General features: G+C 35.7%; 1 protein-coding gene across 2 annotated transcripts in view; it reads left to right on the plus strand.

Annotated features, from left to right (window-relative positions):
* TLL1 (tolloid like 1) overlaps positions 1-21,839 on the plus strand; it is a 341,130-nt gene that overhangs the window by 217,406 nt on the left and 101,885 nt on the right. For both annotated transcript variants that reach the window (XM_069105652.1, XM_069105653.1), the window contains 3 exons: positions 7,439-7,541; positions 10,754-10,870; positions 17,466-17,611. In XM_069105652.1, the coding sequence (XP_068961753.1) occupies positions 7,439-7,541; positions 10,754-10,870; positions 17,466-17,611 (366 nt within the window). The remainder of the gene's footprint in view (positions 1-7,438; positions 7,542-10,753; positions 10,871-17,465; positions 17,612-21,839) is intronic.

Genomic DNA, 21,839 nt, shown 5'->3' on the forward strand with positions numbered 1-21,839 from the left:
TATTAGATGAAATTTTAAAAGAATCTCACATAAGTAATATTTTTCTGTGTTTTTTCTTTTTCTTTTTTTTTTTACTCTTGGAAAGAGGATCTTCTTTAAATAAAGAATCATTTGTATACAGGATGCTACATCATTAGAATAACAAATGTTTTCAAGTATAAGCTTACTTAGCATCCTTAGTCAAAGATGAAGAATTTAATTTTTCAACTAATTCACTGTTTTGACTTAGGATAGCTTATCCATTACATCTTTTTTAAATGAAAGAATTCTGTGCATTGTATTAAAGTCAACCCAATTTTGTTCTTCCACCCACGCACTGCATTTGAAATAGAAAGGAAAAAAAACAAGATGGATTTTTTTTTTCATTAGGATTACTTCCCCCAATTTTTGGCCTCTAAAGAAATTAATTTTTAATTATTTCCTAACTGTCCCATTATGGATTTTTTCAATGTCTGATGAATACCAAAGACAAAAAATGAGTGATGTTTACCTGAGTTTAGTGTGTATGATGGGGAACAGACAAGAGAAAATTTGCATTTTTCTTCAGAAAGGAAAAGAAGAATTTCAGTACCACAAAATAATGATCTGTCCCAGGAAGAAAGTTGTAAGTACTGTTTCAGCATTCTGAATTCTTCTTTCTTAGCTCTGATAAAGGAGATCTTTCAGCAGCAAAGCTGGTACTATGATTACTGGGAGTCTGTAATTGCAGTATGAAATTTAAATTAACTGCACAGAAGCACTGTTTCTCTCTATTAGAATATTTTATTCCATGTAAGTCAACAAAGAAGACAGAAATGGTTCTCAACTTAAAGCACATGAATAATTTTATACTGCATTGATTTCATAGAATCCCTAGAGATGTGTAACTAAGTGTCTACACTGGGGGAAGAAGTGCTTAGGAATCTTTCTTATGAGTGTTTGTAAATTGAGGTTGCATGAAAGAGGAGTTGTTGCACATGCAAGTTTAGAGAAACATCAAGTTTTTTGGAGTGGAGAAAAAGAATCTTTGTGGATAATTTTCCATTGAATGTTTTGTAAAATGCTTGCTTATTCCAATGTTCAAAATCAGGTTCATGGTCCAGAGGAGATATGTGGGGAAATTTTCAAATAAACAATGAACTGAAAATGATAGGAAATTTCATTTTCTAAGACTAGACTTTGCAAAATTTGTAACTTGAGAAATTTGAAATGTAAATAGCAAGTTTTGTAAAATACCAACTATCCTCATGTTCATATTAGTGCTGTCTTAGAAACAAAGATGTGCTATATTTAGTGGTCTTCCACTTTCCCTTTTAATCAATCTACTGTTTTGCAAACTCTCCCATCTTAATTTCTGTGTGTTCTCCAGTAGATAAATTAATTTATTAAAACTATTGCTAGTGTTGCGGTGTAGAGATGACAACAAGGAAGAAATGAAGGAAACAAGCATTTATTAAGCACCTACCCTGTGCTTTACAAATATCTCATTTAATCTATTCAAGAACCCTAGGAGGTAGGTCCTATCCCTATGTTACAGTTGAAGAAATTAAGGCAGACAATGTGGTGTGAATGGGTCATGAATTTGAACTTAGGTCTTCCTAGCTCCAATCTCTGCATCCAATTTACTGTACCACCTAGCTGCATAGGTGGCAACAAGGAGATGATACTTTTAGTAGCGAAGTGCACATGGATATTTAGTACCCAGGAATGACTCTTTTTTTTTTCATTAGATCTGCTGGTAGTTGAAATTTGTGTACCGATTCAAAATCACAAAATTTCATACCTGGAATGGGACTGAATATCTAGTCTGACCTATCACCCCACAAAATGGTCATTGAAATATATCAGATGAGTTGTTATCCAGATTCTACTTGACAACTTCCATTAGGAAAAAAAATACTACCTCTCTAATTTGCTTTTCCAGATTCCACTTGTTGCTTCTAATTCTACCTTCTGTAACCAAATAAACCAAGTCTAATTCAGCGTTCAGTAGTATTTATATTAAAGATAGCATTTATGTATCAATTTAAAAGTTGCAAAAACACTGAGATTTCATTTTATTTGATCTCACAAAAATCCTGGGAGTTAAGTGCTATTATTATCCCTATTTTATAGATGAGGAAACTGAAGCAGACAATGCTTAAGTGACTTGCCCAGGGGATATACAGCTATGAAATTTCCAACCATCTATTTGAATTCAAGACTTCCTTATTCCATGTCTAGAACTCCTTGCACTGCAACATTCTTAAACACTTTTCCATATGATAGCCTTTCTAATCCTTAAAAACAGCTAGCATTTCCATGCTCCAGCTTCTTTCTACTCACCTAATATATCCTCCTGTGCCCCTCCTCCAATCTCTACCAGTCTCAGTCTTACTTTCTCCAAGTCAAGCAACTCCAATTTCTTCAAATAATCTTCAGTGGACATTAACTTAAGGGCTTCTGTCATTTTGTTTCCCCTTTTACAAAGCCCAGAATTGATCCTAGTACTTTAGTTGTGATCTGAGCATGATGGGATAGAGTAGGAATTTCACTTCCTTATTTCTAAAAGCTTTGCTTCTTAATCTAAAGTTGCGTTATTTTATTTTTTTTGGGGGGGGTGCTGTTGAATCGGCCAAAATCACTCATATTAAACATGTAGTTTTCAATAAATGGTTTTCCATCCATATTCCACCCCATTCTGTACTTTTTTAAACTTAATATGAAAGCCTTTTTTTTTTATTTGGGGATATAGAGTAGACCTCTGATTTCATTGGTATTGGGACTTCCAGGGTAAAGAAACTCCTATGAGTGCAGGTCGGCACCTTCTCTGCAGCCTAGTGAGTTGGCTAGTACTTTGAGGATTAAATGGTTAATTTAATCATCAATCTTTGATTAATGCTTAATAAACACAATATGTGTCAGATTTAAAACTTGAACCCAGGACTCCATGGCTTCAAGGACAGATTTCTCTCCACTTTGCCATGATTGATTCTTTAAGTTTGCTTATAATGTTTTCCAACCTTCCCTAATCCCATCTATATTTTTTCTGGGTGTTCTATCCTAAATTTCTGGAATGAAATAATTTCTTTTCTCTCCCTATTGTTTTTTCATTCAAATATTCTGATACATTTCTTCTCCTTTGTTTTTGGATTTCATCACATGACCTTATTTTCTTACTATATGGTGCTACCTTATTCCTACTTTTATCTGTCCTGTTTCTTTTGAGTATACTTTACTCATTGAGGGCCATATTCTGTTCATAGATTTTTATCCCACTAGTCTCAGTGGTATCTATGAAGTCATACTTGACACTTTTAGGGAGCACCCCTAGTTCCTCTTGCTCTTTAACTGAATTTTGACACCTGTGAAATTCCCTACTATGTTCTAATCTTCATTCAAAAAGAGTAAAACTATTCAGCGATTGTTTATTTTTTTAAAAAGCAATTGAGGCTAAGTAACTTGCTTAAGGTTACACGGCCAGTTATTTTGTGTGGGTGCCAAGTATCTGAGGCCAGAACCGATCCCGGGTCTCCTGAAGCCGTGACTGGTGCTCTTACTCACTGTGCCACCTGGCCGCCCCAATTCAGAGATTCTTATGAAGAAATAAGGTATAATTACAGAGACCATAGAAAATAAAGTTATATGGGAGCCAAGATGGCAGAGTAGAAACAGGAACTCTTCTACCTCTTCCAATTCATTTAAAAAATGACTCTGAACAAACTTTGGAGCTACACAACCCACAAAATGACAGAGAAAAGCTAACCTCCCACTCAGGACAGCCCAGCAGGCCAGCAGGAAGGGGCCAGTGCAGTACCCTGGGAGATGAGCCCAGCCCTGCGTGAGCCAGAGATTTTAGCCTCAGGGTGGATGCAACCAGCCGCCTGCTGGAGGGACTTCAGATCACCAGCAGCTGTGATGGTTTCCAGAATTATCAACTCATGGATGCTGATGACAAAGGAAGAGGTCAGTGCAATGTGGACTTTGGGAACTGGGAGTGCAGGAGTGCAGTCCTGCCTTTGCCCCTGGAGGGAGAAACAGGTGAGGTGTGGTGGCTGTGCAGCTGCCTCGGTGTGGCTGCTTTAGAGCTCCTGGCCTGCAGATTGTAGGGGGACCAAGCAAACAGTCTGAGGGGTTATCACTCTTACTTTAACCTGCTTGGAACTGGATCACTGTCTAGGGTGCAGGTCCTGGGGTGCAGGACCAGTTTTTCAGAGCATGTGGAGGCTTCAGAAAGGCAAATAGCTCTGGCAGCTGAGAAAACCTCAGCGACTTAGGACAAATCTCCCCTCTCTGGTAGGAGAGTTATACTGCAGCAAAAAGCTCAAAAGACAAGTAATTGAGTGGCAACATGAGCAAGCAAAGGAAGCAAAGCAAGCACAGCAATCCAAATTTATACTCCTGTTTTGGGGACAAAAAGGATCAAAGCATGGAACAGGAGTTAGACATCAAAGTCATAACTCCTGCACCAAAAGCTTCCAAGAAAAATATGAGATGGTTACAGGCCATAGAGGAGGTTAAGAAGGATTTTGAAAACCATATAAGAGAAGTGGAGGAAAAATTGGGAAGAGAAATGAGAATGATGGAAGAAATTCAGGAAAAGATAGTCAACAACCTGACTGAAGAAAATAACACCTTAAAAAATAGACTAACTCAAATGGCAAAAGAGGCCCAAAAAGCCAATGAGGAAAAGAATGTCTTAAAAAGTCAAATTTGCCAGATGGAAAAAGAATCTCAAAAGCTCACTGAAGAGAATTATTCCTTCAGAATTAGATTGGAGCAAATGGAAGCTAGTGATTTTATGAGAAATCAAGATACTATTAAATCCAAAGAAATGAAAAAAATAGAAGGCAATGTGAAATATCTCATTGGAAAAACAGCTGACCTGAAAAATAGATCCAAGAGAGATAATTTAAAAATTATTGGACTACCTGAAAGCCATGATCCAAAAAAGAACCTAGAAATCATCCTTCAAGAAATTCTCAAGGAAAATTGACCTGATGTTTTAGAACCAGAGGGCAAAATAGTGGTTGATAGAATCCACTGATCACCTCCTGAAAAAGATCCCCAAAAGAAAACTCCTAGGAATATTATAGCCAGGTTCCAGAATTCTCAGACCAAGGAGAAAATATTACAAGTAGCCAGGAAGAAACAATTTGAATATTGTAGAAACACAATCAGGATAACCCAGGATCTGGCAGCTTCTACACTGAGGGATCGACGGACTTGGAATATGATATTCTGGAGGTCAAAGGAACTGGGATTAAAACCAAGAATCACCTACCCAGCAAAACTTGAGTATCATGTTTCAGGGGGAAATATGGTCATTCAGTGAAATAGAGGACTTTCAAGCATTCATGATGAAAAAACCATATTTGAATAGAAAATTTGACATTCAGATGCAAGAAGCAAGAGAAACATGAGAAATTAAACAGGGAAAAGAAATCATAAGGAACTTATCAAAGTTGAACTATTTACATTTCTCAGGGAAAATGATAATTATAACTTATAAAACTTTTCTCAGTATGGGAATAGTTGAAAGGAATAGAAATGTGTGTATGTATGTCTGTATAAGAGGGTATATGGGCTAATGAATACATTAGTGAGTGTGTGTATATATGTATACAGGTATATATAGACAGCGGACACAGGACCAATTGAATAGGAAGGGATGATACTTAAAAGGTGAAATTAAGAGGTGAGAGAGGAATATAATGAGAGGAGATGGGAAGAGACAAAATGGGGTAAATTATCTCATGGAAGAGGTAAGGGAAAACTGTTACAATGGAGGGGAAGAACAGAAAGGCAAAGGGGAATTAATCAACCTTATTCTCATTGAATATTGCTTAGGGAGGGAATGACATACACACTAAATAGGGTATCTCACCCTATTTAGTAGGGGGAAGGGGATGAGAGGGAGGATGATGGAAGGGAGGACAGGCTGGAGGGGGGAAGTTGGAAGCATATTCTTTTGAAAAGGGACAGGATCAAAATAGATAATAGAACAAGGTGGGGGTGGGATAGGATGGAGGGAAATATAGTCAGTCTTTCACAATCTAACAACTATGGAAATGTTATGTATAACTACACATGTACAACCCATATTTGATTGCTTATCTTTCCAGTAAGAGTGGGTGACTAGGGAAGAAGGGAAAGAATCTGAAATTCTGTTTTAAAATCAAATGTTTAAAATATATGTGTGTCTGTGTATAATTATTATTTTACTTGTAACTAGGAAATAAGATATATAAGCACTGGGGCATAAAGATCCACCCTGCCCTACTGGAAAGTTGGAGAGGAGATGGGGGAATATATGGGAGAGAGCAGACAGGGGAGGGGATATTTAGTGCGATCGCTGTTTTGGGGTGGTGGGTAGGGGAAAAAGGGGAGAAAACTTGTAACTCAAAATCTTGTTGAAATGATTGATGTAAACTAAAATATACATAAAATTTAACTCAAGAAAATATGTTCAAGTATGTGGATACTTCAATTGGAATTTTTATGGAAGGAGCTTTTGATAGTGTTGATACAGTTATTGAAGTTTTTTTTATTTACACTGACAAAATTTAAGTTCTTGGATAGGGATCTGACATTTTCATTTCTGGCAAATAAAAATAATTTCCTTTTGAATATTATTGTAAATTATTATAAGATGATTGATTTTCAGCACATTATAGCTTTGGTTAAAGGTCTTTGCAAGGCATTTAGCAGAAAGGACCAGGAATGGCACAATAATTGAAAGAAATTATACAATTTCAAGTTGAATGGTTATAATGTTTCTAAGTATGAAAAATATGTGTTTAAAAGTGTTTCAATAAAATTAATAGTTTAACCAACATACCTTATTGATTTAATTATAGCATCACAAATGTTTTAAAAACTAACTTTGGAATGAGTCAATGCAAAAAATAAATGATTCCGAAAGTTGTGCCCATATCTGTTGGATAGCAAATAAGTATCATTGTAATTTTTGTTGAGTTAATGTTGCCTTGTGAATCTAATGCCAGGGTTATAGATGTAAAGAACTTAGTCAAATCTGAATCAGAGTGTATGTAAGAGTATAACTTGAAAGGGCTTCTGCCACAGTAATCCACAAATGTACTATTGTACAACTTTTCATCTTGATTTAAGAGGGATTGATCCCAATAGTAGAGTCATACAGATCAAGATTTTATTCTTGTTTCCTAATGACTTTATAGGCATTTGCTTGACCATCTTTTAAAGTAAGTGCCTTGAGAAGGAGTTCACTTAGCACCAGTATTATTTCATTTGAATTTAGCCTTTCAGTTTATTATGAGCAGTAGGGTAATAGATAATTCCTTAACAAAACAAGGGATGTTACCAATGGATGTTGGTTGTTAAGCAGCATTAGTGGTATGTCACCAGCATACCAACATAATCTAAAAGCATTCTTAATGAATCTTTTTTACCCAGATGATATTTGACCAGTGCATGACTATAGTTCCATTTCATTTTTCAGATTATCTTAAACTTTACTATAATGGACCTCTACAAGAGTAGTTTGTGCTGGTATGATTATATTGAAATCAGAGATGGTTATTGGAGAAAATCACCTCTACTAGGTAAGGTATTATCTACTAAGTGAGTTGGTTACCATTACTCCCTGTCCCTAACCTTTATCTTAAGACCTGAAATTTGTATTTTGGGTCAATAGTCATTTTTTCTTTCTATTAAAAACAGATTCTCAAGAAATATGTTTAAAAAGATTTTTCTCAGTGAAGCAGAAGCTAAAGGATGAGTGTGCTAAATTATGGAAGATGTACAACTCTTGTACTTATAGTAACTACTTTTAAAATAAATTTATTTGCTTACTTTTAGTTTACAGCATTCATTTCCACAATCTCTTGATTTCTAAAAATTTTCCCCCACTCCCACCCCCATGGTGACATGCAATCCAATATAAATTCTACAAATACCTTCACATTAAATATTAGGCAAGTTGTAAAGAAGAAATATAACCAATGGAGTGAACAACGAGAAAGAAGGAACAAAACAAAACACAAAAGAGAGAGAGCAAGTAGTTTTATTGAATCTATATTCAGACACTGTAGTTCTTTCTCTGGATGTGGATATCCCTTTCCATCATGAGCCTTTTGGAGTTGTCTTCTAATCTTGCATTGCTCAGAGGAGCCCAGTCCCTCAAAGTTAGTTGTCACAGATACAATGTGTCTGTAATTGTGTACAAAGTTCTCCTGGTTCTGCTCTCCTCACTCAACATCTGTTTATATAAGTCTCTCTAGGTGATTATGAAGTCCATCTGCTCATCATTTCTTATAGCATAATAGTATTCCATTACATTCGTATACTGCAACTCGTTTAGCCGTCCCCCATTTGATGGACATCCCCTTGATTTCCAATTCTTTGCCACTATAAAAAAATAAATATTTTTGTACCTTTGGGTCCTCCTCCTACTTGTATGATCTCTTCAGGATATAGCCATAGAAGTGGTATTGATGTGTCAAAGGGTATGCATTTTTTATAGCCCTTTGGGCATAGTTCCAAATTGCTCTCCAGAATAGCTGGATCAGTTCACAACTCCATCAACAATGCATTAGTGTTCCAATTTTCCAGCATCTTCTCCAGCATTTATCATTTTCCTGTTTTGTCATATTAGTCAATCTGACAGGTAAGATGAGGTACCTCAGAGTTGTTTTGGTTTGCATTTCTCTAATAAATAGTGATTTATAGCATTTTTTCATATGCTTATAGATATTTTTAATTTCTCTGAAAACTGCCTGTTCAATTGGGGAATGACTTGTACTCATAAATTTGACTCATTTCTCTTTATATTTTAGAAATGAGACCTTTATCAGAGACACAGGTTGTAAAAATTCTTTCCCAATTTTGCACTTTCCTCCTAATCTTGGTTACATTGGCTTTTTTGGTACAAAAACCTTTCAGTTTAATGCAATCAGGTTATCCATTTGCATTTCATAATACTCTCTATCTCTTGTTTGATCAAAAATTCTTCCCTTTTCCATAAATCAGACATATAAACTATTCCTTGCTCTCCCAGATTGCTCACAGTATCAGCCTTTGTATCTGTATCATACAACCATTTAGACTTTATTTTGGTATACAGTGTAAGATATTGGTCTATGCCTAATTTCTGCCATACTATTTTCCAGTTTTCCCAGCAGGTTTTGCCAAATAGTTATTTTTTATACCAGAAGCTGGGCTCTTTGGGTTTATCAAATAGTAGATTAATATAGTCGTTGACTGCTGTGTCTCCTATACCTAATCTATTCCACTTTTCCACTACTCTGTTCCTCAACCAGTACCAAAGCAGTTTTGATGATTGCTCCTTTACAATACAGTTTAAAATGTGGTATGGGTAAGCCACCTTCCCTAGCATTTCTTTTCATTAATTCCCTTGATATTCTGGACTTTTTATTCTTTCAGATGAGTTTTATTACTATTTTTCTAGCTCTATAAAATAATTTTTTGTATAAAGTAACTACTTCTTAAAAGGAGTATGTGTGTGTGTGTGTTCTTGTGTGTAAACCAACAACCATCAGAGTTTTGATGTGAGAACTGGCATAGTAGTTTCTTTGCCAGTTCAGTAGTGTGAGGCACACGTTTTATTTGTGGATTTACTAGGTTAAATGCACCATCTCCCATGTTAACATTCTTAGTTTAATTTCTCCCTGAGTTAATTGGATCTTGGGATCAAACATTTCCAATTTGTGCCAAATGGTTTTGTCCTAACGGGGCACAAATGAAAGCCTATTTGTTGTCACCTTTTAGACCACAGACCACACCATTGACTTGCATGCAACAGGCTATCTTACAGTTGTCTCCTGTTCAGTTTAAGGGTTAGAGCAATGGTGAGTTTGTTTGCTACTACTGTGTGCCAAGAATTTTAAGAGATCTTTACTTTTTTTAATGAAAGAAACCTTGCTCAATTGTACATGCCCAAATTTACTTTATTTTTATTTTGAAGTAGGAGGTCTAAACTTGTGATTTTTATTGACTTAGGGAGCTCACTCAACCAATTGCAAATCAGCACCTGCTCTGCAGTTTAGATTTAAGAGGTGCCTGGGGTACTGGGAGATTAAATAACCTGCCAAGGAGGGGGTGGTGGTGGTAGTGGTCAGACAGAAAGTATGCGATGAGCAAGATTTGAACCCACAACTTCCTGACTCTGAGGTAGCAGTCTACCCACTATATCCCACAGCTGCTTTAAATTGTTTTGTTTTCTGTGTGACTTAGTTTTTTTATAACACTGCAGTGTGAAAGTGACATTATTTTTGGGAGAAAACAACAGATAGACAAAGAAGTAGTATGGCCATTTTAAAAACATTTAATAGTAAAAAAGAAGAGAGCTGAATATTGAATTGTAAGGCAAATCCAGGTAAGGGAATCATCATCCTTAGAATAAAGTGATTACTTACACAAAGTAAGTTACTTTTTCCAGTGAACCTAACAATTAACTACCCAAGGAAGTAATTTGCCAATCTTCACTCCCTTTCCCACCTCCTCATCCCCTAAGCATGCCAATAATAATAATATGTTTTCCTTGCCTTCTCAGTAAAATCTGGCTCGTCTTTAGAGGAAAATAAAATTCTAAGAAATGATTTTTAATTTATTAAATTTTTGGTATATGGCAAAAACATGTGTTTAGGATTTTGAGTTATATTAAAAATGATGTGCCTTTCCTATATATAGAATTTTTGCTCTTTATTGTTAAGTGAAGTATGATTACAAAAAAGTTGTACCCTCTTAGAGCTTGAATGACACATTCAACAATTCCATTGACTTTTGTTTCTTTTAGGCAGATTCTGTGGTGACAATTTGCCTGAAGTCCTGATATCTACTGACAGCAGGATGTGGATTGAGTTTCGAAGCAGCAGTAATTGGGTAGGAAAAGGTTTTGCAGCTGTTTATGAAGGCAAGTCACACTGAGTCTTAGAGATGACTTCATTCTCTGCATGAACCTGTTAATAAGAAATGGTAGTTTTTTTGAGGGATGGGATATGGAGATTGGGATTTTTTTGTCAGTTGTGCTAGCAAAGCAATCATTTCTATCATTTGAAATCAAGAATTTTCTAGAGCCAGTTTAACATGAAGGAATGACCATATAAAAGACTCGAATATTTTAAATAATAAGAATGACAAAATGCAAGGGTTCCTATTTCCGATAACAATGACCTTATAAATGAATATGAATCAGTCTGGAAATTTTTCCCAAATTACATAGCACTTCTGAAATGACATTGATTTTAGTTCTCACACATTAAAGCCCCTCTGCAGTGTTAGCAAAATATAAGAAAATTGCTATTTTCCTTTAGTTTGATTTGGTTGGTTCTCTTTGCTAATTCCTCTAGTGAAACCTTCTATCTCTTGTAGGAAATACTGGGGTGTGGGGTGAGGGTGGGGATTTAGAAAATATCCTGAACATGTCTTAAGGATGCTTTGTTTAAATAATGGAGTTTATAAAATGCTTTGTTCTACACTTTTTTGAAATAAACTGGTACTACATTTCCTGACTTTGAAAAACAGTCTTTCCCTTGCCAGGGGAAGAATAAATACCTTCCTTTTCTATTTAAAATGAATCTGGTTCTGCTTTGCTAGCACAGCAGTTTAGTTAATTTAGAAGAGAGTTAAAGGATTTCTTTTTTCCCTTAAAACTTTTATGTAAGCAGAGGCCCTTTTGTTTTAAAGATTAGCCCTTGAGTAGTGAATTACTTGGTGACAGTCTACAGATGTTTTATCAAATGACCATAAATTTCTTGCCAGTGACTCAGTGTTTGCTATAAAGATTACATCTGCCCTGTTACTTAAGGTCAATACAGGATGTAGAAGAGTTCACAAATTACAAAAAGTATTCTTGGGTAATAAATTTATAAAATAATATTTCCTCTCCCCTCCCCCCATCCCTTCTTCTCAAGTCACAAATATATTTTTAAATGTTTAAGAGAGGAGTTCCTGGAGACAGAGTGTGCTGTGATGGGTAGAGGTTTAGCTGGTCTTAGGATCTGGAGATTTGGGTTTAAATTCTGCCTCTGATCCCTACTGTTCTTGTAACCCTGAACAGATCTCTTAACTTTTCAGTTCCCCTGCCAAGTCTGTAATACTAAAAGTTGACAAAAAATTGCTGGTTTTTATTTATTTAGGGAGTTTCCTTTTTTAGTTCCCTACATGGTGACACATTCAAATAGAAACAGATCCCTTGCTAATTGCATATTAACTTTGAAAACCACAAGTTAACATTATTTTTGTTGTATTTTAATCTAGGTCCTGTCATCCATAGGAGTTTTGTGGACTGTTTATAGTCCTTCAAGGAAGGAGTTAAAACCTTTGTGTCTATACCAATAGAGTAACGTGGGTGGGAAGATAAAGATGTATCTGAAACAGTCCCTGTCCACAAGGAACATCTATTCCATTGAATGAAACTGTATGAACACTTTTAAGTATATACAAAATGCATGTGTGTACACACATATACATACGTATATACATACATATGTATAATATCTTCACACAACGCATCCACATTCACCCAAGGTTATTTTTTTTTCTTAGCTAGAAGAAATAGCAGCTGAGAGATCAAGAAATGCTTCATTTTTGAGTTAGACCTTTAGTTTTATTTTGAAAGAAACTAATGATTCTGAAAAGGTGAGATGAGGAAAGAATGCATTCCCAATATTGAGCACAGTGTATACCATGGATAGGGAAATTTTTCATGTTGGAAGGCTGCATTCATATTTAGATGTAATCAAATAAGGCTGCATGCAAGAAACTTCAATTAGATATACTAAAAATGTACATTATTTTGTAAAAATCTAACTACTATGTTCTTAATAATTTCAAAAAATGAAATCCGTTAGTTAATTTTAAAGTTTTCTGTACCCAACTGAGCCAATTCTGATGAGGGTAAGGTTCACTCACTCTCCACCTCCCCCCTCCTCTTTTAATGACTTTGTTGTGTCTGCTTTTTGTTGGAAAGCATTTAAATATTTGTTTGCAGCATGGGTGTCCCCATTTTTAGTTGATCCTCTAGATGGGTACCAGTCATTTGTGATCTTAAGGTCGTGTTGATTTGGGTTAAGTAGAAGAATGTAAATTCAAAGCAAGAAGTGGTTGAAAAGCAAAAAAGCGTTTTTTTGGGCATGTTTTCAAAGGCATGGTTTTTCTAATGCATTTTTCCATATTCCAGTTGGATCTTTCTTTTTTTCTCCACTTGTTAGTATTTTAGGTTTTTTTTCCCAATTGTATGAAAAGATGCTTTTCAGCATTCACTTTTATAAGATTTTGACTTACAAGTTTTTTTCTCCCTCTCTGCACTCCACTCCGCCTTCCCCAAGATGGCATGGAATCTGATATAGGCTATACATGTACAATCCTATTAGACACGTTTCCCCAATAGTCATATTGTAATGGAAAAATCAGAACAAATGGGAAAAACCATAAGATTTGTATTTCTCTCCATCCTTTTCCCCCTGCCTGTTTTTTCTAATCTTTCTCTCACTCTGTCTCTCCCCCATCTGCCCTTTCTCCTATCACCTACCACCACTTCTCTTATCTCTTTCCTCTTCTACTTTTCTGTAGGGTAAAAAAGGTTTCTATACCCAACAGAGCCAATTCTGATGAGGGTAAGGTTCACTCACTCTCTACCTCCCCCCTCCTCTTCCCCTTCACTGTGAAAGCTTTTTCTTTCCTCTTTTATGTGAGATAATTTACCCCATTCTACCTCTCCCTTTCTCTTTCTCCCAGTATATTCTTCTCTAAACCCTTAATTCTATTTTTAGATATCCTTTCATATTCAACTCATACCTGTGCTCTCTTTCTTTATATACTCCTTCTAATTACCTTAATACTCTGATCTTTTCATCAAGAAGCTTGAAAATCCTCTATTTCATCAAATAGGTCTGTGGAATTTTTCCTCTTAAGGATTATACTCACTTTTACTGGGTCAGTGATTCTTGATTTTAATGCTAACTTTTTTGCCCTCCATAATACCATATTCCAAGCCCTCTGATCTTTTAATGTAGAAGCTGCTGAATTTTGTGTTATCCTGGCTGTGATTCTATCACACTTTAACTGTTTCTTTCTGGCTGCTTGTAACATTTTTACCCTGGAAGCTGGCTTCTGGCAGTTTCCATTTTGGTATTATCTGTCAGGAGGCAATTGGTGGAGTCTTTCAATTGCTGTTTTACCCTCTGGATCTAAGACATCAGGGCAATTTTCTTTGTTAATTTCTTGAAGATGATGTCTAGTTTCTTTCTTTGGTCGTGACTTTGAGATAGTCCAATAATTGTTATGTTATCTCTCTTGGGCCTATTTTCCAGGTTAGTTGCTTTTCCAATGAGACATTTCATATTCTCTTCTGTTTTTTCATAAAAGAATGAAAAAAAATTTGTTTTGTTTTATTGTTTCTTGATTTTTCATAAAGTCATTTGCTTCCATTTGCTCCATTCTAATTTTTAACTTTAATTTCTTCAACATGTTATTTGATCTCCTTTTCCATTTAGACAATACTGCCTTTTAAGGCATTCTTTTCCTCATTGGCTCATTGGCCCTCTTTTGCCATTTGGCCCAGTCTGATTTTTAAAGTGTTATTTTCCTCAGGTTTTTTTTTTGTATCTCCTTTATCTTGTATCACTCATTTCTTTTCCCATTTTTTTCTCCTATTTCTCTTACTTGATTATCAAAATCCTTTTCAATCTCTTCCCTGTCCTGACACTAATTCACATTTTTCTTGTAGGCTTTGGATGTAGGAGCGTTAATTTTGTTTTCTTCTTCTCAGTGTGACTTTTGATCTTCCTTGGCACTATAGTAACTTTCAATACTCAGAGATTTTTTTCCCACTCTTTGCTCATTTTCATAATTTATTACTAGAATTTTAACTGTTTGTTAAAGTAGGGCTATGCTTCCTGGGTGGAGGGCACATCATCCCAAGCTTCATGAGTTTTGTGCAGTGGCTTTCAGAGAAACTTCTAGGGACCTCTAAGTTTTCAGTTCTTTCAAGGTGTATAATCTAAGGAGAGGTGTTCTCTCCTCTCTTGTGCTGTGCTCTGGTCTGTGAGTGACCACATATACTCTTTTCTGTCCTAGAATGTGATGAAAGTGACTCCTCCACTGTAGCCATGTTAGTGCTCCTCCTTGCCTTGGGACTTCCACCCCGGACTCTGACCCAGATCTGAGTATGAGTAAAGCAACAGTCCTGCCTCAGTACTAACAGAAAGACCCCTGTGATTTCCTTCTGATCAGTTGTTTGACTCCCTTATTGTCTGTGCTCTCATAGCTCTAGAAGCAGCTGCTGCCACTGCTGCTTCTGTTTCAGTCTCTCCCAAGGTCTGCTCCTAGCTTTCTATGGCCAGGGCTGTGCTGGTATGGTATATGTTGGACTGCCCACTCTCACCCAGGTGCCATAGACTTTTTCTATTGACTTTATAAATTGTGTTTGGCGTTTCTGGGCTGAGAGGCAGCCACTCCTCTCAGTGACTCAGTCTGTCCAAGTACTGCTCTGCTTTTTCTGGAGCCCACTCTGAGTGGCCTGTGCTGGACTGTGCTCCTCTCCCACCTTGCTGCAACACATCTTTCCTGCTGACCTTCCAAGTTGTCTTGGCTTGGAAATTTGTTTCCCTCTGTCTTTTTGTGTATTCTCCCGCTCTATAATTTGTTTATAGTCATTTTTAAAGGTATTTGGAAGGGACTGAGGGAGAGCTTAGAGGAGTCCCTGCTTTTACTCCCTCATCTTCAATTTGGATCTTACTTAGCATCAAACAATGACTTAAAAAAATAATTTACTGAGCACTCGATCAATGCCCATTGCAGTTCTTTAGTACTTATAGTTCTTTAGGTGGCTTTGTGACATCAGCTAGGTAAGCCTAAAATGCTAATTTGTGTGTGATGTTGTGATTTTCAAAGTCAGTAGACCTTTGTTTGTATTCTCTAATTAATAGGTCTATAATAGCTGTGTATTCTTCAGATGATTCGCATATATTATCCTGCTCATCAATGACCTTTGCTAACTACAGAAAATGTTCATCCAAAATTTCCTTTTGAAGAACTAGTGATTTTTTTAAAAATGCCACGTATTGTATATAGACAGTTTTACTTTGCAAAGAAATATTCAAATTGTTTTGATTAGATACGGTATCACACAGAATTTTAGCATTCCTATAGAAATCTTCTTTCAGTAATTCACATCGCTGATACTGTTCTTCATAAAACTGAAATATCTATTCTCACAGAGAAAAAAAATTTAACTAACATCTGTCTCTGATAGCCAACACACTTTAAAATGATATGGCAAATCAACACTGAATACCTCATTGTTCACCTTTAGTATATTACAAAACTGATGATACTGTGTTGCATTTGTATGAATATAGTTAATAATACTTTTAGCTTGTAAAGTTTCACTTAAAATTGTAGCTTTAGCACAGAGAAAAGAAATGAGAGCATTTGGATCTGTTAATTCATTTTTATTATCTATGTAATAAACCCTTCAAGTTTTCCTGTCATGGAAGGTGCACTGTCTAAATATACACTCACTAAATTTGCCAAATTCAGTCCAGCTTCACTACATTTATCTGAAAGTTGTTAAAGATATCTTCTCCCCATGTTCTGTTTGCAAGTTTGCCCAAAGTTAACAAGTCTTTGTAGCAAAGAAAATCTTCTGCTATGACCTGAATGAAGTGTAAAACCTCTGCCAAGTCAATAGTATCAGTTGATTGATCCAATGCGATTAAATAATATATTTATTTTTCTTCTGAAATATTGCATGTAGTTCTTCTGTTAAGTTGAAGGCTAATTTGTGCTGCCTATAAGCTATGGTTCTCCTTGAAAGAAGCAGTTGTTTGTACTCTGAAACATTATCAGTGTCTAAGCATCCTACAACTTCAACACTGCATTCTTTCATAATTTCTTCATCACTGACTGGCTTCCCTTTATTCCCAAGTATATAAGCTACTTTATAAGTTGCTTCAGTTACTTTATTTCCAAGTCTTATTGCTGTTTGAAAGGATTGTCTTTACTTTTGTTTTCATCTTTTAATTTCTTTTGTACCTCTTCCTTTCATTTAAAATATTGTGGTCCTTATGAGAGTTATAATGCTGATAAGCATTGAATTTCTTTAATGTTGACACTGAAATATCTTCATCTTATCTGAAGAATAGCAAGAAGACCAATTTGGCTGACCTGAAGAATACATGAAGGGAAGTAGTTGATAATAAACCTGGAAGGATAGGTTGGACCAGTTTACGAAGGACTAAATATTTGTAGCACTCAGTTGCTTGTATATATAATTATCATTTGAAGTTTACTCATATCTAGGAACTTTCCCAAAATATCACTTTAGATATAAGTGAAAGTGTATTTTGAACATTCAACATAGCACTATTAGTTGCTTGTATATATAATTATCATTTGAAACTTACTCATCTCCAGGAACTTTCCCAAAACATCACTTTAGATATAAGTGAAAGTGTATTTTGAACATTCAACATTGCTAAGATTGAATTCTTTGCTTTTATCAGCAATCTGTGGTGGTGAGATCCATAAAAACGAAGGCCAGATCCAGTCTCCTAATTATCCTGATGACTACAGACCCATGAAAGAATGTGTGTGGAAAATAATAGCTTCAGAGAACTACAATGTTGGGTTAACCTTTCAGGCATTTGAGGTAAAGCCTTTTAACTGACCTTAACAGCCCACCTACTCAGAGCACAACTATGGCATTATGGCAATAGGCACCCTTATTAAATCATGGAAGAAGTACGTGTACTTATCAATTAAAACACCGAAGAAGTAATTAATTGTCTATAAAATGTAACATTGAGAGTTAAAAGGTGTTTTTTTTTCTCTTCCTGTTGCAGAATTCTTCAAGGAGATTAAAGTGAGTTTATTTTATCTGTGCTGCTTGAATAGGAATGTTTTAACAACTGACAGTAGTTTCCCTTGACAAATGCATAATCCTGTTCTACAAGGCTGCTTGAGGACACTACTAAATAATTACTCTTATTTTATTTTTTCAAAACCTACTATTAGAATGGGGAAACTATCTTCTGTTAAATTTTTAAAAGTACCATTTCTTTATTAATTGGTATTAAACAAAGATTTTTTTAAGGTAGAAAATGGGATTTTACTGGCCTAGCATCCATCATCATCATCAAAAAATGTTTGTATTGTCAGGAAATAAATGACAACATTCACATGAGTCATAACAAAACAGAACCAGTAGAGGGCTGAACATATGTTCAATTCCAGAGCCAGAAAGCCAATGAATGAGCATTTTCCAGTGAGGAGGACAAAAGTGAACCAAACATCTATTAGTAGGTGTAGTAGTGTCTAGGGACTTCAGGAGTACAATATAGCTTTTGTCAACTAAGTGAACCAAGAGTCCACAAGCATTTATTAAGTGCTTACAAGAATTTGCATTAGAATGTAAATTCTAATGGCAGAAGGCAACACGTATATTATGTATGTCCAATTCTAAGTTCCATTAGTTTGCTGAAGATCTAAATAAAATGTTATACTCTATCTTAAAAATGCCTAGTATTTTATTTAAATCTTCAGTAAACTGTTGGGATTGAAAATGAGACATGTAAAAAAACCTCTAAAAATAGACCCAGAGAAACACTTTATGCTTAGGCATAAAAGCATTTACTGCTTAGGCAGTAGGCATGGACTAGGCATGTAAACAAACTGTCTTCTCTGACCACAACAGCCAAATCAGCTTCCTTCATGGCCAGCTATACCAGCTCTGCTCTCCCTTATTTTAACAGCCAAACCCCCTTGTAGAGAGCTGAAATGTAGTGGTGGGGTATGTGAGTGAAAGTAGCCAACTCCAGGATGGGGGGTTGGTATAGTAGAGAAAGTCGTTTGGAAATAAGATAGCAGTGCAGCCTTTAGAGGAATGAGCGTATGATTGGTCTAGTCCTCTTCCTGAAATTAGAGGTTCTAGGAGGAACCAGCCAATCTGAGGGAGAGACCACAGGGGCAGAGGTTACAGAGGATACTTACACTTTGAAAAATAGTCTAGAATGGAGTGAGCTTGCAGGGTGGAGAAGTTTATGTGCTATGTTAGACAAAGTCCTATGGAAAGGAGTCAGCAGTGCAACTTGGAGAGTAACAAAGCCAATTAACAAGCATGGATTAAATGACTACTAAGCACCAGACACTGAGGCAGTAGAGATACTAACAATCCCTATTCACAATGTAATCACATTGTAATGGAGAAGACATAGATGAGTGTATGCAGTGCATATAGTATATGTCAAACTAAGCAGAGTTAATAGAAATTTAATATAGCTTCTTAGCTTCCTTTAAGTCTCAACTAAAATCCTTTCTTTTACTGGAATCCTCCTACCATTCCTAATTCTAGTGCCTTCCTTTTGTTAATTCCTATTTATTCTGTATATATCTTGATTGGTGTGTATATATATATGTTTATATATATGTATATATATATGATATTTACTCCCCCAATAGATTGTAAGCTTCTTTAGGAAACACAGTGTCTTTAACCTCTTGTATCCCTAGTGCTTATCATAGTACCTAGTATGTAATGGGTCCTTAATAAGTATTTATTGTTTAATTATGTATAAAGATAATTTAAGTACATAAATTTTATAAATATATGCATACACACAAAGTAGTTGAATACAATGTTGGTTTTTTGTGGGGAGGGCTCTAGCAGTTAGGGGAATCAGAAAAAGTTTTTCTCAAAAGATAGTGACTCAATTGTACCATATAGAAGGAGGACTCCATTAGTTAGAAGTAGAGAAGTAATGCATTCCAGGCGTAGAACAGAAAGACATAAAGAGAAGAGATGTTTTATCATGAATGAAGAACACAGAGAAGACCTATTTGGGAAGATTGCAGCATGTAGAAGGATGAGTTGGGAAGGTAGGTTGGAGCCAAAACAGAAGAAGGAAGAAAAATCTGTGTCACATCAGAAATTAGGAAGTCTGTGGTCTATAACTAAGGTGTTGAACAAAGTTCCAAAAATCAGGAAGTCAAGGAAAAAGTGAAGGGAAATGAGAGCCAGTCTAATCCAGTTTGCTTTTATTAAATACCTGCTATGTGCAGGGTACTTTGCAAGGACCTAGAAATAGAAAGTTAAGATGAAAAGCAGTCCTCTGTCCACAAGGAGCTTATACTTTGAGAGTAGGAAGGTGCGAGGGGATGCATTACTTCACTCTCTCAGCCTCATGGTGTTCCTCTGCTTCTTTGTTTTGTAACTCAGTCACTGTCTTCTCAAAACTTTTTCTGATCCCCTAAACTGCTAGGGCCCTCCCTCCCCCCCAAAAATTTTTTAACTACTTTGTTTATATGGAGAGAGAGAGAGAAAGAGAGAGAGAAAGAGAGAGAGAGAGAGAGAGAGAGAGAGAGAGAGAGAGAGAGAGAGAGAGAGAAAAGAAGAAGAAAGAAGAAGAAGAAGAAGAAGAAGAAGAAGAAGAAGAAGAAGAAGAAGAAGAAGAAGAAGAAGAAAAAGAAGAAGAAGAAGAGAGAATATTTGAAAAAGCTTTTAAGTACAAGGGTTGGGTAAAACTTATTTTTCCTGAATCCAGAAGACAGAACTAATAGTGAGAGAAGTTGCAAAGCAGAAGATTTCAGCTTTATAAAGAGAAAAACTCCTCAACAATTAGAGTAATACAAAAACTGTTGTTTTTATAGCAACAGTTACAAAAAGGATAGAAAGTAATTGATTCTCTGTCACTGGAGGCATTCAAGCAAAGGCTGACTGAAGGGTACTTTTAGAGATAGTTTTTATTTGGGTTGGTTAAAACATATTACATTCTTCCAACTTTGGGATCAGAGATTCTGTAGGTGATATTTGGGAACAATAAACACATACAGACAGGGTAAAAGAATCTTCCAATTATTCTCCAAACTGAAAAAGTTTTGTGGAGGAGGCATTTGATTTAGAAGAGGAATAAGACATTAAGAAAAAAAAAACAAAATTGACATTTTAATACTTAACTATCATAGAATATTGTTGCTGTTCTTCAGTCATTTTCAGTCATTTCCAATTCTTCATGATCCCATTTGGATTTTTTTTTTTGCCAAGGACACTGGAATGCTTTGTTATTTCCTTCTCTAGTTCAATAGACAAGGAAACTGAGGCAAACAGGGTTAAGTGACTTGCCCAGGGTCAAACAACTAGGAAGGATTTGAATTCAGGAAGATGAGTATGGCACTTTATCCGCTACACCACCTATCTGCCCCTGCCAGTAATTATCAATTATAGATTGATAATTGATAATTAATTATAGACTGATAATTATTGGTATATCGGTAATTTTTCCTGAAATTGAGATATTACAAACTTTTAGCAAAAGCAAAACATAATTGTGTCTTGAAAGCATTTATTGCTTGTTGAAGGAATTTCAGATATTGAATGAATCCTCTAGGTACCTGGGAGGGTAAAATCATTGCCACATAAGGGAATTCCTCTTTTGGCTATGATTCTATTCATAATTCCTTGATGATAGTATGCGATTTTTCGTCTTCAAAGTTATTAGTATAACCTTGCTTAATAATTAGTGAGTTTATTCTTTATTCTTAGAAAATGTTGTATTAGTAGACTTATTAAAAACAATATACATCCTAATTTGAAAGATTCTGAGAGGCAGGACACTGGAGAAGATAGCTGTCTAGGCTCAGATTTAGGAAGATGTAGCTGCAAGTACTATGACACATTCTATGTGACCTTAACCTTTCAGTATCCCAGGTGATTCTAGTAGATTCAGGATAATTTTCAAACTGTATTAGCATAAGGAATCTCCACACCAGGAATTCTCTTCATCAGTGAAGTTTTATCAATAGTTTTTGTCCAAATAACACAAAAAGAAGAAAAAATAAATTGAAAAAATTGTCATCCCCCTTATTTAACCACCACCACCAAC

The sequence above is a fragment of the Petaurus breviceps genome, unplaced genomic scaffold (assembly GCF_028583685.1).
Source record: "Petaurus breviceps papuanus isolate PSGF00001 unplaced genomic scaffold, PetGlider_PUasm1.0 76, whole genome shotgun sequence".
In the NCBI taxonomy this organism is placed as follows: Eukaryota; Metazoa; Chordata; class Mammalia; order Diprotodontia; family Petauridae; genus Petaurus; species Petaurus breviceps.